We start from the raw sequence: 14,599 nt of genomic DNA on the forward strand, positions 1-14,599 counted from the left end.
TTTCCATTTAACAGAAGATAAATCTTATCAATAGGGTTGACTTTAAGGGAGACATAGAATCTTAAAACTAATCTCAGTAACCACCTTAGTTGTGACTTTAACACCTTTTTTCTACTTGACTCCCTTCCATGATTTCCTTATCATATGGTTGTTGCTTGAATACTCCCAGCCATGGTGAACTCACACAGAAAATGGTCCACCTAACTGATGAATAGCTCTGATGGTGGAAAGTTCTTCTTACTCATAAACTGAAAATGCTTCCTAGAAACTATTACCAGGTCTTGGTTCTATTCCTTGAGTCACACAGAGCAAGTCAGCACCTTCTTCTACTACACAACTCTTTGGAGAGATGAATGCCATTCGTATGGGGTGCCCCCTACTGTCTCTACTTCAGGCTTAAAAATGTTTAGTCTTCTCCACCAGCTTTCCCCACGCTAGTGTTCAGGCTTAGTAACAAGGTAAAGTTTCAGAAGCTGGTGCTACAGAGGCCTAACATTAATCAAACAGAACCAGAGTAGACTAAGCCAGACAGGAAGCATTTAACTTTGCCTTCATCCTGCTTCTCCACTAGCGATCTGACACTTTTTCTACAAAGCCAAACCGCTTTGGGCTGAAATAATGATTTTATCGTTGTTATATGTACAGCTAAAAAATAAAAAAATAGTGTTATAAGGTTCGGTGGTATCTTTCTTTGGGGCCAGCTCAGCTACCCTTGAGTGAGAATTTAGATAAAGGTAACGAATATAAACTACTACTTCTCATTAGTTAAAATTTGGTGATTAGGACTTTAATTATCTGGGCATAGCCTATTTGATGGTAGGATACATGATGGAACAGCACAGCCCAAAAACATGCTCTCGAACAAGATAAAGCATCTGATACTCGGCCTCGCTCCTGTCCCTTTGGTTGCTAGTTGTCATGGCGATGGGCAGGCGTGGGATGGGGAGAAGACTAAAGATGGCGATATAAAATTGGGGCATATAAATCATTGTGAAAGTATCTCTGGGTTAGGTTTGATCCTCATTACCTGGCTCCCTCCCATAACAGATGCTAATGAATTGAAATCCTCCAAGTTTCCACAAGCCCAGAGCTCTCTGCTTCCTGTGTGTTACCCAGTATCCCATGAGGCCACATCTGTATTGAGAAGTATTGGCTCAGCATAGCTTCTAGTCTCTTAGCTGCCCTGGTCTACTTTATCAGGATATTCTTTAAAGAGATTTGCCTATATCCCTTTTACAACGTGAGGTTCAAAACTGAGCACAGGTCTCCAAACAATAGTCTGCCCAGGAAAGGGGAAATCATACTTTCATTAAAGCAAGAGAGGCTTCCATTAGGCTCTTATTCTTGCTGCATTCAAGTTTCTTTACTATTGATGCTTGTGCCCTCATTCTAAGCTCCCTTCTATCAAGGCACCCCCAGGTAGGCCCACCTACTTCTATAACACAGAGGTCGATTGCATTGATTTTTGACTCAGGCCAACTGGAGGCTAAATCTCAGTTCTGCCTCCTACATGCTGGGTAAACTTGGGAAAGCCACTTATCCTGAGATAACAGGCATTACAGTTAAATGAATGAAAAACTAGGCTACCTGGGTTCTAATCCTGTATCCACCACCACTTACTTTCGCCAAGTTATGTATACTTTCCTCTCCTCGATATCTTCAAGTATAAAATGAAGGTAATAATACTGCTTACTTTCTATGGTTGCTGTGGGGATTAAATGGGTTGGTGCATATAAAGGGCATATAACAATGCCAATATATATTATGTGCTTGATGAAGTAGTTACTATTATCTTACAGGATTGTTGTGAGGATAAAACTGAATAATGTATGTAAAGTGACTAATAAGTACCTAGTATATAGTAGGTACTCAATAAATGGAAGTTATTATTACCAATTATTTTTATTGTGGGAAAATATACATAAAATTTACCACCTTAACCATTTTTAAGCATACAGTTCAATGGCATAAAGTACATTCATGTTGTACAACCATCATAGTTATCCATCATCAGCACTGTCTTCTTCTTCCCAAACTTAAACTCTGTACACATTAAACACTATCTCTTCATCACCTCTTCCCTCAACAACCATTCTATTCTCTGTCTCTTTGAATCTGACTCCTCTATATATGGAATTCTACAGTTTATCTTTTTGTGATTGGCTTATTTCACTTTGAATAATGTCTTCAAGGTTCATCCATGTCATAGCATGTTTCAGAACCTCTCCCCTTTTTATTGTGAATATATTTCACTGTGTGTACATACCACATTTGGTTTATCCATTCATCCATCAAAAGATGCTTGGGTTGCTACTACCTTTTGGCTATTGTGAATAATGCTGCTGTGAACATAGGTGTACAAATATCTGTCCTATTACTAATTATTCAGGAGTAACTTTTTTCAAGAAAACCCATTTTTTACTGTTAAAATAATCATCATACTACCCATATCTTATCCTAATGAGTCAGAAAAAAGAGGAAGAAATAATAATGCAAATGACTAAGCTTAATTAACTTGGCTAGTATTGTTTATACAATGCTTGATAAATTATCTTGTGAAGTTCAAAGCCCGCACCTTCGCATGTGGAGGTGAATAAATGAATAAAAGGAAAAATATGTCCATTTGACTCCTGCCCTTTCGACAAAACAGATCATAGAATATTTTCCTGTTTTTCTCTTACTGTCAATGAAAAGGACTGACAATGTCAGTTAAGCCCTGGAGATAAATCTGAGCTAACTGCCTCTGGGAGGTTGATGAAAACACAAACCACTTCTTTGGTTTGTTCAACAAACATCAGCCCTCACATTTCCTGGTCATGCAGTGAGAGATTTCTTTTTTTTAAAGATTGAAAACTCCATTTATTCTTTTTGATTACAGGTACTACAAGGTTCCATAGGTTAAACTCAAGAGAGTCTGGATGCTTTGACTAAGTCAAAAGACCGCCATGTGTCTCCCTCTAGGATGCATGTCATTAGAGTTGCTAACACATGAAGAAATTTAACTTAAACTGTCACATTACCCACTGCTCTTCAAAGCTCATCAATCTCCCATTAGATTACCAGGACTGTGTGACACTATTATCACAATTACACTATAAGAAACACGGTGCAGCCACACTGTGGCCAAGTCAGGAAAGAGCCTCCCTTTGATGGATGATCACAGCTGATTAAGTTTGTCAGTTGCTTTATGTGTTTTTATGCTTGTTTGATATTCCTGCCCAGCGAGTAGAGGCTTTTAAGGGCACATCTGTCAATGGATTCAATTTCACAATGCCATGTGATTTTTTAACTTACCCCTGTCTTCTCATCAAAGATTTTGATTCCTCCAAAGGAGATGGTTAAAAAGATTTTCTGTTTGTGTTCTCCTCTGGAACGAGCGCCAGCAACAATACCCTGTTGAAAGAAGACATGGTTTTTACTTTAGCATTTTCATTTGAAAATTCCCTCTGGTCCCAAAAGCATGTCAGATACCATCAACCGATACCACCAATCATGCACACTCCTTTCTCTTTGCTCCTTCCAGGCTTCCCTACCTAATGTGCTTGCATCTTCTTGATGTTTTAGGGGAATGCTTATCCTAAGCTGTTATAACATATAAATAGATATCTGAACACTGATTCATTGGACTAACCAAGATTTATAGAACGCCTACTTTGTACCTAGATACTCAGTTCAGAATTTGAGATCCCAAGATAAACACAATATGGTCCTTTTATTAATATCTTTGCTGGGTTTTATATTGGATATGGTTTTAATCTTTTAAATAAAGTCAAGTCATGAAATATATCCCCAAATAGGATTTTATTTTTATGCTCCTGGAAAAAGCTTTCATATGAGTCAATTTAGAGATTAAAAAGAAAAGAAAAACTATTACCAGACTGCATGTCTCAATTTTTGTTTCAAAAAATACGATGATCACAGTTTATCCCTATGGTTTGTAATTTCTACCCACAGACATTTTGCATTTTCCTTTACCCTTTTCCCTATCATTCTATAAGAGTCATTTGTGCTTTCAAGGAAAGCACCTACCAAATGGATTCCATTTACCAATACATCTGTTTCCCCACTTTCTCAAACTTTTTATATATTGAAGATATGTGTATGAGCCCATTAGAAGGTCAAGGTCACAAAAGGTATGGACATTACTCTGCTCACTGTTCTATCCCTAGTGTCCAGGACAGTTCCTGGAAGACAAGTGTTACTCAGTAAATTATTGTTACATGAATGTACTTACTATCCAGAGTACCCCAAAGTTGATATGATACAAGTCAAAAGTAAAGACATTTACTTTTTCAATTAGCCCCTGTGGTGACCAATTACAGGTAAGCATGGGTTTTATACCAGGCTACAACTCAGAGTAAGGACATGTCAAGGGATTTACACTCAAGGGCTGCTGCTGACACGGCATTAGGTGTTTCGAGGCTTCCAATCCCTTCATCACTATTAGCTTCTGGAGAGGGCAAGATTCAGCCCAACTCTCAGCAGTTACGATTCTGAGCTTTTAGGGTTAGTATAAGTTACGGTAAAATAATACTGATAAAAGTCGTTTGTGCTATTCTCAGAATATCACATGCTCAACCTCAGTCTCTGAGAATGACTGGTGTTAGAGAGCACAGATATGACCAGAAGGCACAGATAGGGGCATTGTCTTGAGGTTGTTCGATTATCCTCACTTTGGGTATTGGAAATACTCTGTGGAATCAGAATATCTGGGTCATACTCCTAGCTCTCTGTAATCTTGGACAAATCACTTAACTCTCAATTCCACTTCCTCAAGTGTAAATACTTTTCTTACATGGTCGAAAGAATTAAATAAAATTTTATTTAAAGTACCTAGTACAATGTCTGGTACACTGTAGGGAAGTAATAAAAATCACTTCTGGTGACTGAATGATTGTCTCTTAAAGTTTGTGTTCTTCTATGGGTACCTACAAGCAGGAAATCTACTCCCTCACGAGTCATCCACACATTCTTAAGTTCCTCTTACACACTCACAGACATACAGAATGTTAGAGCTGGAACAAACTTAAAACTAACCAGTTCAAATTTCCCAACTAACAGATGAGAAAACGATGCCTACAAAGTTAGGTGGACAGTCCCAAGATGGCACAGATTGTTGCTTAAAAAGTTGAGACTACAACTCAGCTTTCCAGACATTTGGTGCAGGGAGAAGATATTATTCCTCTACGTTGTGTCTTCCTAGCATCTCTCTTCTGTAACCCTACCTAGTGTTCTTCTTTCAGCCTCTCAGGACTGCTACACATTGATACAAGGTCCCTCCCTCCAGTGACTGTCCTCTAAATAGTTAAAGAGAGTGACTCACTCCCCAAAGCTAAGTCCTCTGTCTCCATCCTATTCAGAGGTCCCTAGATTCCTCCATGTGTTGCTTGCTTTCCCACAAATTCACTGAGGGATGATTTTAAGGACACAAGGGAAAGGTCAAAATATATCTATGCAGTTCCAGAGAAATACTATTTCTGTTCAATGCCACCCTGTCAGAAACACTGTCTCTGATCCCTTGACTCTATACTCCAAACTGCATCTCATTATTTCTCCCTATGCCTCTTTTCCTCATGGCATTTACAACATCTGACATGTATTCATTTGTTGACTGTCTGCCTTTGACCAAAGAACAAAAGCTCAACTTTTCCTGGAACTTCGTTTTGTTCATTCTATGTGCCCAGTGTCGAGAACAAAATCCAGAATAAAGCAGGCAATAAAAAAAAGTGAAGTGACTTTTTCTCACTCAGGTAGTAAATAAGCCAGACTTTGAACCTAGGAAAACTTGACTTTGAACTCTGTTCTTTGCTGGATTTGGAGTAAAATAATTTATGCTGTCTATCCCTTCCTTCAGCCTAACCTTCAACCTCAGGTATCCAGACATACATGAAAGAGAGAAAAGGAAGTAGCCTGATGGTAAATGGAAAGATCTGAAGGACTGTGTCAAAGGGGAGGGGAGCTCCTCCTTGTTTAATTCTGTCCTAGTTAAGGACATCACAGGACATGGTGAGGAGAGGGTCACACCTTTGGTCAGTAAGAGTAGCTTCAACGTCTATCTCCAAAACAGTCCTAATGGTCCCTAGTTCCAGAATTACTGAGACATCAAATAGCAATAATTCCTGGCACACAGTAGTGCTGACTAGATAATGACCCTCTTTCCTCCTGGTTCCACATAACTATCAAAGAACTCCCTGGTAGAATATGGCTGTACATAAAAAAGGAGGGAAAGCGAAAACATCCATGTTCCAGGAGCATTTCTGATTGGGGCTGCTGATGATAGCTTTACGTGACAAATGAAAAAGAGAAAGACTATCCACATGGTTCTATCTTTGGGGGAATAAAATCTTAGTCTAAGCAGGCCTGCCACCAGATATCCTCAGAGTCTCGTCTCCCCATAAGCTTATTCATTGCTGTTACGTAGAAGAATGGAGGTCCAGGAGACAGCTCTGGTTGGAGAGTCAGAAGATGTGGACATAGGTGCTTTGGGGACTCTGTGCCTAATATTAGCCCCTAGACCTAGCAAGTCACTGTTGGAAACCTGGAAATTAGGGAGTCAGTCATTATCTTGGGTACCTACTATATGGTAGAGGTTCTCTTACACGTCATATAATTTAGCCCATACCACGATCTTGAGAAGTAAGAATTAGCTCCCTTATTTTAGGCATGAGGAAACACAGGTGAGAGGGTCAAGTAACCACCCCAAACCTCAAGGAATTTGTAAGACACGAAGGGATTTTAAGCAGTGATCTTTCAATCCCAATGTTGGGGAAAGTTAGATGAAAAAAAAAGATACACAATATATTACGGATACCTCAAAATGTTCTGAAAATAGCTAGGTGGAGCCACCAGCTCCCAGACGCAGTAGTGAAGAACTTTAAAATGAGAATAATGGCACTTCTTATCTCATAAGAACGTTGGGACGTTTAAACGATCTATGCACATACAGCACTCTGCACGGTGTGTAGCAAGCAGGGAGAGCTCAGTAACTAATGGTTACCATTATTACCAGTACTGATATTGGTATTATTAAGCAACACTGTGTGCTAGGCACGGTGTGAAATGACATTCTTAAGGGAGTCACACATAGGCAGCATCTCGATGGAGGAATTTATACACAGAGAAGGGGTCAGGGATGCCAGGCAGAATTAACAGGCTGTCCCGTCCATCTCGGGGGTTGCTGTGAGAGCCCTCTAAGACGCTGCACAGGAAAGGGCTGTGAGAAACCTCACCCACATGGCTCATACACATGACGGAATGACTGTGATCTCCATGGAACACGTAAATGAAGGTGTGAAAACACAACAGGCTTCGGGCATGAATAGCTGAGAATCTAGAACGCTATTCCAGAAAGCTCTATGAATAAAATCTGGTCTCTAATCTCAGCTCTATGACTTGTCTGCTGTTAGATGTTTGGATAAAAACTCATCCTAAGTTTCACTTTCCCTGGTTCTAAAGGGGGATACAAATATCTTCCTCTGCCCTGCTTTATGCTCAAAGACTGGGCTTGTGGGCTGCATTCTCTGGTCCTCTAAGCTTCTTGCCCTCTGGCTTCCAGTTGGGTTCCAAGGCACAGGAAGGAGATCAGAGGATGGATGGAGAGGGAAGTTAGGGTATTTCATATCACCTCCTTCCTGTCCTTATTCTGTATCTCCGGCAGTAGCTATATTTTTGCTTGGTGAGGGAGGAGACTTCGTCCTCCATCCTTTCTCCCCGGATTCTAGCAAATACATTTCTTCCAAGGGTGCTAACAGCTTCCCACTGTGGCCAGTTTCTGAGGGACTCATCAGCCCTTTTTTGTTACCCTAACCTTGCCTACCCTTTGTAAGTAATTCCTTTACTCAAGTGTCCTCATCTGACCCAGCCAAGGTGGGGTCTGTTTCTTATACAGCCCTGACTGACATACTTAGGGCTCTGTAATTAGCCCTCATGTCATGGTCTTTGGGAAATCTCATCCCCTCCCACAGCTTGAACCACCACGATTTTGCCCATTGTCTGTGAAAACTGACTGCTTTGAAAGTCAATGATATGTGACTATTAGGTAGTAGCTTACTGGGGCTTAAAATCCAGTTGAGGAACCAAGATAAATTAAATGTAGGTAAAAAAATATATATTATTAAGCCCCAGACTATGTCTTGTTAAACACTGGGCTTCCAAAGATCTAGGTTTAAATTCAGATTAAATGAAGGTTTTGGGGCGAATCCTTTAAATTCTATGAACCTCAGATTTCTTACTAACAAAGCAAAGAGGCCAATATCTATCTCACAAGATCAAGAGAGATAACATATGTGAAAGTACTTAGTTGACTCTAAATTAAAACACTATCATGATGATGCTTTGTTGGTGGACAGGTAATGGCTCACTCAAGTTCACGATATGAATCCCCTCTCAAACCTCTACAATCCAAGATAAAACTCTCTAAAACAGGGAAAGACAGCAGCTTCACACAGTCTAGCAAAGAAAAACAGATTTTTTTGTTGTTGCTGTTTCTCACAGGCCTAACGTGAACAAGTAGGCCTTTTTGCAAAGCTAAGAGGCATTTTGTACTTCTCTGTCTCTTTCCTGGGCAAGTGGCCAAGTGAAGAATCGATCATTTATGTTTCTGTTTTCTGAAGAAAAACCACTGGGAGCTGAAATGTCAACATTCTTCTTGGCAACTTGCAATTAATGAAACACAACTGTCTGGAAACTGAAACCCCTTAACAAGTTCAGGGCATCTGACAAGAGTGTGTTATAGAACTAACTCTCAGAGCTTTGGGAACCTCATCGTTATGAGGGGTGACAGATGGGGCACTTCACTGCAGGTAACACACATACAAACACACACACACACGCGCGTGTGTGTGTTCAAGGTTGGCAGTCATTGCCATGTCTGGTCCAGCTAGCGGGGCCCAATATTAATTCTGAGGGATAAGCTTCAGGGAGCACAGACCAACTTCTGCCTCATATCCACACTGACCTTGGCGCTTCCATGAAGGCAGTTAACTTTGTGACAGGTGCTGAATGGCTATCTACCAGGATGCTGAGAAAAATGCACCAGTTCCTTTTCCTCCTCAGTAGACTTGTGGCTCTTTGGGTGAGAACCAAATCATTGGAGATTTTCTTGAAGCCTTTTAATTAATATTTGTCAGGAGCAAATTTCCACTTGCCTGGCCTCAAGCTCAGTAAGGAAAGACTTCGGTAAGAATCAAGATCCTGGCCTTTATCCCCATCCTTGACTAAGTTCTCCATGAGGAACAGGCATGTCTCTATCTGACTGGGGTGTGGAGAGAAGCTGAGTACATGTAACTTCTGGGTTCTCTCTATGTGAGCTGCCCGTTAGTAGTGACATTGTATTCTGGTCTGATTTCATATGTAAGTCAAGGTTCTGCTCTCAGGCAGGGATGAGGTGAGGGGAACAGGGAGGGTTGCAGTTCTCCAACTCCCCCATAAACCAAGTGGAATAACCTGTCTCACTGTAGCCATGTATCTATATCATGTCCTCTAGACCAGCATTTACCAGTCACGAAGCTAAAATTTAGAATTCTTCCTGTCAGATTCCTTTATCTATTTGTCAGTCAGATTTGAACTTGGTAGAAGAAGAAGGCTCATTATTGGACTGTCATAAAAATCTCACAGCATTGTTTAATTATTAAAAAAAACACACACACATTAACCTCTTTCAAGGTGATAATCTGTGAAATCAGAATTTTGATGTCTTTTATACCTTTTTCAAGTATACCTTATAATAGACATAACTATTAAACTAAAGTTTGCTTATGTGACAGCTAAAAAAGTAATAAATACACATTTTAGAAAATTAAGGGTTTTTAAATGATGATTCCTACAGTTATACTATAAGGACTTTTAGCTCTGACATACATGTTAAACTGCTGAGAAAATCTGTTAAGTATAAATAAAAATAATAGCTGTGGTTTATTAAGCAAATATTAAAAGGCAAGTAGAGAGTATTCTGAAGATATTGTTACATTTAATACTTCTAGGCATTTGGCCAGCCTTATTGTTTTTTTCTTTCTTTTTTCCTTACTTTAAAAAAAAATTACACTACCAAGTTGTATCCTCAGTGACTATTTGAAGGTAATGAAAAAAAAATGCTCATAATATGTTATTAGATGAGAAAAAACAGGACATAGTTATATAAATAGTAATTCCAATTATGTTACATGTGTAAAATTCATATTATATATATATATATAAATACAAAGAGATTGTTATACACTTTAAAAATGTTGACACCGATTTTCTTTGTTTGATAGCACTAGATGATTTCAACTCTCCTCCTCACACTTTTCGGCATTTTCAAAAAATTTTAAAATGAACGTCTTATAAATTCTATAATCAGTAAAATAATTAAATTATATGTTTTAAATACAGAAGGCATTTTGTATCTTCGTGCTAAATTATTTGGGTTTTTTCCCAGTATTTTAGATCATCTTAAACAACAACAACAACAACAAAAAAACTAGATTCTGGGTGGTAATCACACAATAGAATATGCAGATGTCAAATTATAATGTACACCTAAAAATTATATAATTGTATTAACCAATGTTACCCTGACAAACTTAAAAAGAAAAAAAAGAAAAAAAAAGAAATACAGGCTATATGGAGACCAGAATCTAGAAATAATTTTCTTTTTTTGTATGGTTTAAATAATTATTTAATATCACAATTTTCTTATTTTGTAAGTGAAAATTTTTCAATTTCTTTCTTAGCTGTCTCAATAAAAAGGCTTCTTTAAAGCATTTAATGTCAGAAATATTTAGTTAAATATTACTTTCAAAAATGTTTTCCCCTAATTAAAAGTATTTGAGAGACATTAATAGAAATTACAAGAATGAACAAAATCAGTTTTTATCTTAACATAGCATCTTTTACCATATTTATCATATGATAAAATACATAAAATTTATTTAAACATAAAATAGTGAAAATTCATAAAATATGAGAGACTATGCAATGTGATGATTTTACTTTTATTTTTGCAGGCATTACACAATGAAGATAATATTGAATAAAATGTGATGCTCAAAAATGATAAAATAGGGCCCAATAAAATACCTCCACATTGGAGGTGCTCAATAAACATTTGCTGAATGACTGAAATCTCTTCCCAAAGAATATACGCAGTGACTGATCAGTACCAATGTACCAATAAGTAAATAAAGAAAATTGGAAATGTACCAATAAGTAAATAAAGAAAATTTTTTGACCATAATAATTGTGTAATCATTTCTTTCTCTCAGTCTTATTAAACTTATTTTATTTAAAGTAAAATGTTTACACAGCACCTTGAGTTTCATCATGGAATCTTGACATAACTTGTCTCCCCGGGCTGCAGAAACCTCATCAATCCCGATCAGTTTGGCCTTGTACCGGACCCCTTCACCTTTAAACCTCTTTATCAAAGTGGCTTCACTGCGATCCTGACCTAAAAACAGAGAAAAGCAGGATTTAGATATGTAGATCTTTTGCCACGTTGGTTTTGCAGATCCACAGCACTGAGGTTCATTCTCTTGTTTCTTCTGCATTCTAGGAAAGTCAAATCGTTGGACCAAGTAGAAAACCATGGCAGTTCTCTTAGATGCAAATTGTGACTCTAGACTTTTAAATTCTGAGGCAAATTACTTCTCCTCTCTGAGCTTCTGTTTTCTCAGGCAGAAAAAAAAAAAGAGCTAAAAATAGCCAACCCCAAAGGGGTATTCAAATAAATAAATCAGACAACACATATAAAGTACCCAATGCAGTGTTGAATACACACTAGGTATTCGACAAATAATCATCCCTCTAAGAGTTCATATCTGACATTCTTATTGGAATAGTATTACAACTGAGTCTCTTTAATATTCTTAGCATTTCATATGACTTTGGCCAGGGTCCAAGCCCCTCCTTACACCCAGTTCCAATGGGCTGTTTTATAGTGAGACTTCAGAGTAATTGCTTTGTATCAAGTAATGACCCAGAGACAATTATCAGAAAATGGTTTCACAATATCTTTTCTGCTAACTCATGTGTGTACACAAACAGACTTCCACACTACTTGGTATGATGTGTCCATATCCTGTAAGAGGCTTTCTCAATAACTATTAACATAATATTTTGCTAAGACACATCAACCAGAAGTTCAAACACATCCACACAAAATACGAACAGTAAAGTTACTGTGAACTGAGTACATGTTTCATATAAAATGTTTCACAAACTTTATCCCCAATTTTCATGACACCTCAACCATATCCACTTTCCAGATGATGAAGATGAAGGTCACAGAATTCAGGTAGCTTGTCCAAGTTCGCATAGTGGGAAAAAGCTTTGAATACACAGAAATTCAAATTTCTAACCTTATCAAACTTTCATCAAACTAGTCACAGGTTGAGGCGTTGCACATATGTTTCTTAAAACCTGGAATGCCCTAGCCTTCTAATAGTCATCTCCTGGCATGTCATTAATTTCACCTTCTGATACTTCCTCCATCACATTTTCCCTCATCAGAAACTTGGAGCTGAGGACATTATCAATAACTCAGTCTATCTGGCTCTATGTGTATGATGTGGGGTTGAGAATTATTTGAGAAAATGCTTAAAATAGAAAAAAAGACAATGCTAATAGCTAACCATTGTATGATACTTTTTGATTGACAAAATATGACTTGCATTTCAATAACTTATTCATTCATCCCTTACTGAGTAGCTCCTCTGTACCAGATGCTATTATTCACTGGCAACAGACAATTAAAACAAAGTCTGTGCCCCTAGAAGCTCAAGTTTTTGGTAACTACAAATAAAAATGTGTTGTACATTATGCTGGGCGTGTAAGAAGGTATAAACTTTAGAGTCAGCCATCCTCATTTCACACCATGGCTCTCTCACTTATAAAACCAACTAAACTATCTCCTGAGTCTCAGTGTCTTATCTGTTGAATGAAGATTAAATATCTACGTTTAGCGTTATTGTGAATAGTAACTTAAATGAGATAGTATATGCACATCAAGTATTCTCACGGTAAGTTTTTCCCCACTGCACCCTTGCTGACTCCTAGTAAAGCCTTTGAAAAATATTCCATGCAGCAAATATAACACATGGCTGATTAGCGAGGAACTGTAATCAATGTAAAATGTGATACTCCTCCAGGGTTCAGTGAGGTTCAGATGTCAGAGACTGAAGCTAAGAACAAAGAAAACAACCGCAGGTCATGGTACTACAGGTCACCTCTCTCTGCATTATTACGCACTGTTTGGTAGGAGTGGCCTGTGGCTTGGTCTATTTCGGGGGAAGGTCATCTTATTCTATAATAATAAATACCATGTCTGCCTCTTTAACACATGATACCATTTCAGTCATTACTAACACCCCTTTCACTATTTGGGACTTCTTCCAAGCTTTAATTATAACTGCAATACCAGGTAGCATAGATCATGTTCTATACAAAGCACATCAACTTGTTTAGCCCTAGAAAAATCCTAGAGGTGGGTACTATCATTCAGGTTTTATAGATGAGGATCTAAGCTGAAGGTTTGAGAGGACAAGTAACTTTTCCAAATTCACTGACTGGGACCTGAACACAGATCTGTCTGATGCCCAAGCACAGATTTGCGGTTTGTGTTCTGTATTTTTAAGCCTGTCCTCTTCATCACTATGATTGATTTTTCACATGTACCCAACTTCCCTATAAAGCCTCATCTCCTACCTGGCCCAAATCTGTTGATACTCAATACACTAGCAGCATTAAAATTCCATTGGAAGGACAGCTTGAAAATGGAACAGTTTCCAGCCTACATGTCATGTCTAAAAACTGTCTATGAGTCAGATACAAAGAGCCTTAAGAAACATTTGTCAGGGCACAGAGCTCTGTCAAGGAGGAAGCTTCATAAGAGGAGGTAGAGCCAGATCAGGTGAACAAGGGTAGAGATTAATAAGAAAATATTAGGCCATTTAGAGGAAAGTAGGGAGCCCAATTTAGATTAGGACCCAGGGCCAAGCTAATTTGTATGAAGGGCACTTATGCAGTAGATAATCCAGTTTCTCATTAAATGCTCCACCATTAAAAGGGTAATTTTTCATGAGCACATCTTGGGCAAGGTCTCAGTTAGATTCGTTAAGAAATAAATAACAGATATCAGAGCCATAAGCCTGTTCCATCAGAGGCACATACTATTTGAGGGTGTAAAGAGAGGGTCAGTTTTCATGAATCCTAAGTCATCATGAATCCTTAGCCTATTTTGCTGAAAGCACCACTGACCCTTAGCTTCAGGATGGACAAGAGAAAGGCCATGTGTTTAAGAAAAAATATTAACATCATTACTATATATTTTCAAGCATTCACTAAACCAGTCACTGTGCCAAGAGTTTTAAATTTGATCTCTCAATTAAGCCTCACACCTGCTCTTTGAGTTAGACCCTGTAATAAGCCCTGTATTTTTTAGATTGCACCAATACTCAACGTCAATAGCAGAGACTAAATTTTTTAATGACTGCTTTATCGAGATATAACTCCCATATCATTCGATTCATCCTTTTACAGTATACAGTTCAGTGGTTTGAGTGCTTTCATAGTTATGCAACAATTACCTCTAGCTAATTTCATATTTTCATCATCCCAAAAA

General features: G+C 38.2%; 1 protein-coding gene across 5 annotated transcripts in view; it reads right to left on the reverse strand.

Moving 5' to 3' along the window:
- DAB1 (DAB1, reelin adaptor protein) overlaps window positions 1-14,599 on the reverse strand; it is a 375,105-nt gene that overhangs the window by 120,993 nt on the left and 239,513 nt on the right. For all 5 annotated transcript variants that reach the window (XM_006919251.3, XM_025052052.1, XM_006919253.1 and 2 more), the window contains 2 exons: window positions 11,289-11,428; window positions 3,295-3,393 (listed from right to left, as the gene is read on the reverse strand). In XM_006919251.3, coding sequence (XP_006919313.1) covers window positions 3,295-3,393; window positions 11,289-11,428 — 239 coding nt within the window. The remainder of the gene's footprint in view (window positions 1-3,294; window positions 3,394-11,288; window positions 11,429-14,599) is intronic.

This window comes from Pteropus alecto, unplaced genomic scaffold (genome assembly GCF_000325575.1).
Source record: "Pteropus alecto unplaced genomic scaffold, ASM32557v1 scaffold25, whole genome shotgun sequence".
Lineage (NCBI taxonomy): Eukaryota > Metazoa > Chordata > Mammalia > Chiroptera > Pteropodidae > Pteropus > Pteropus alecto.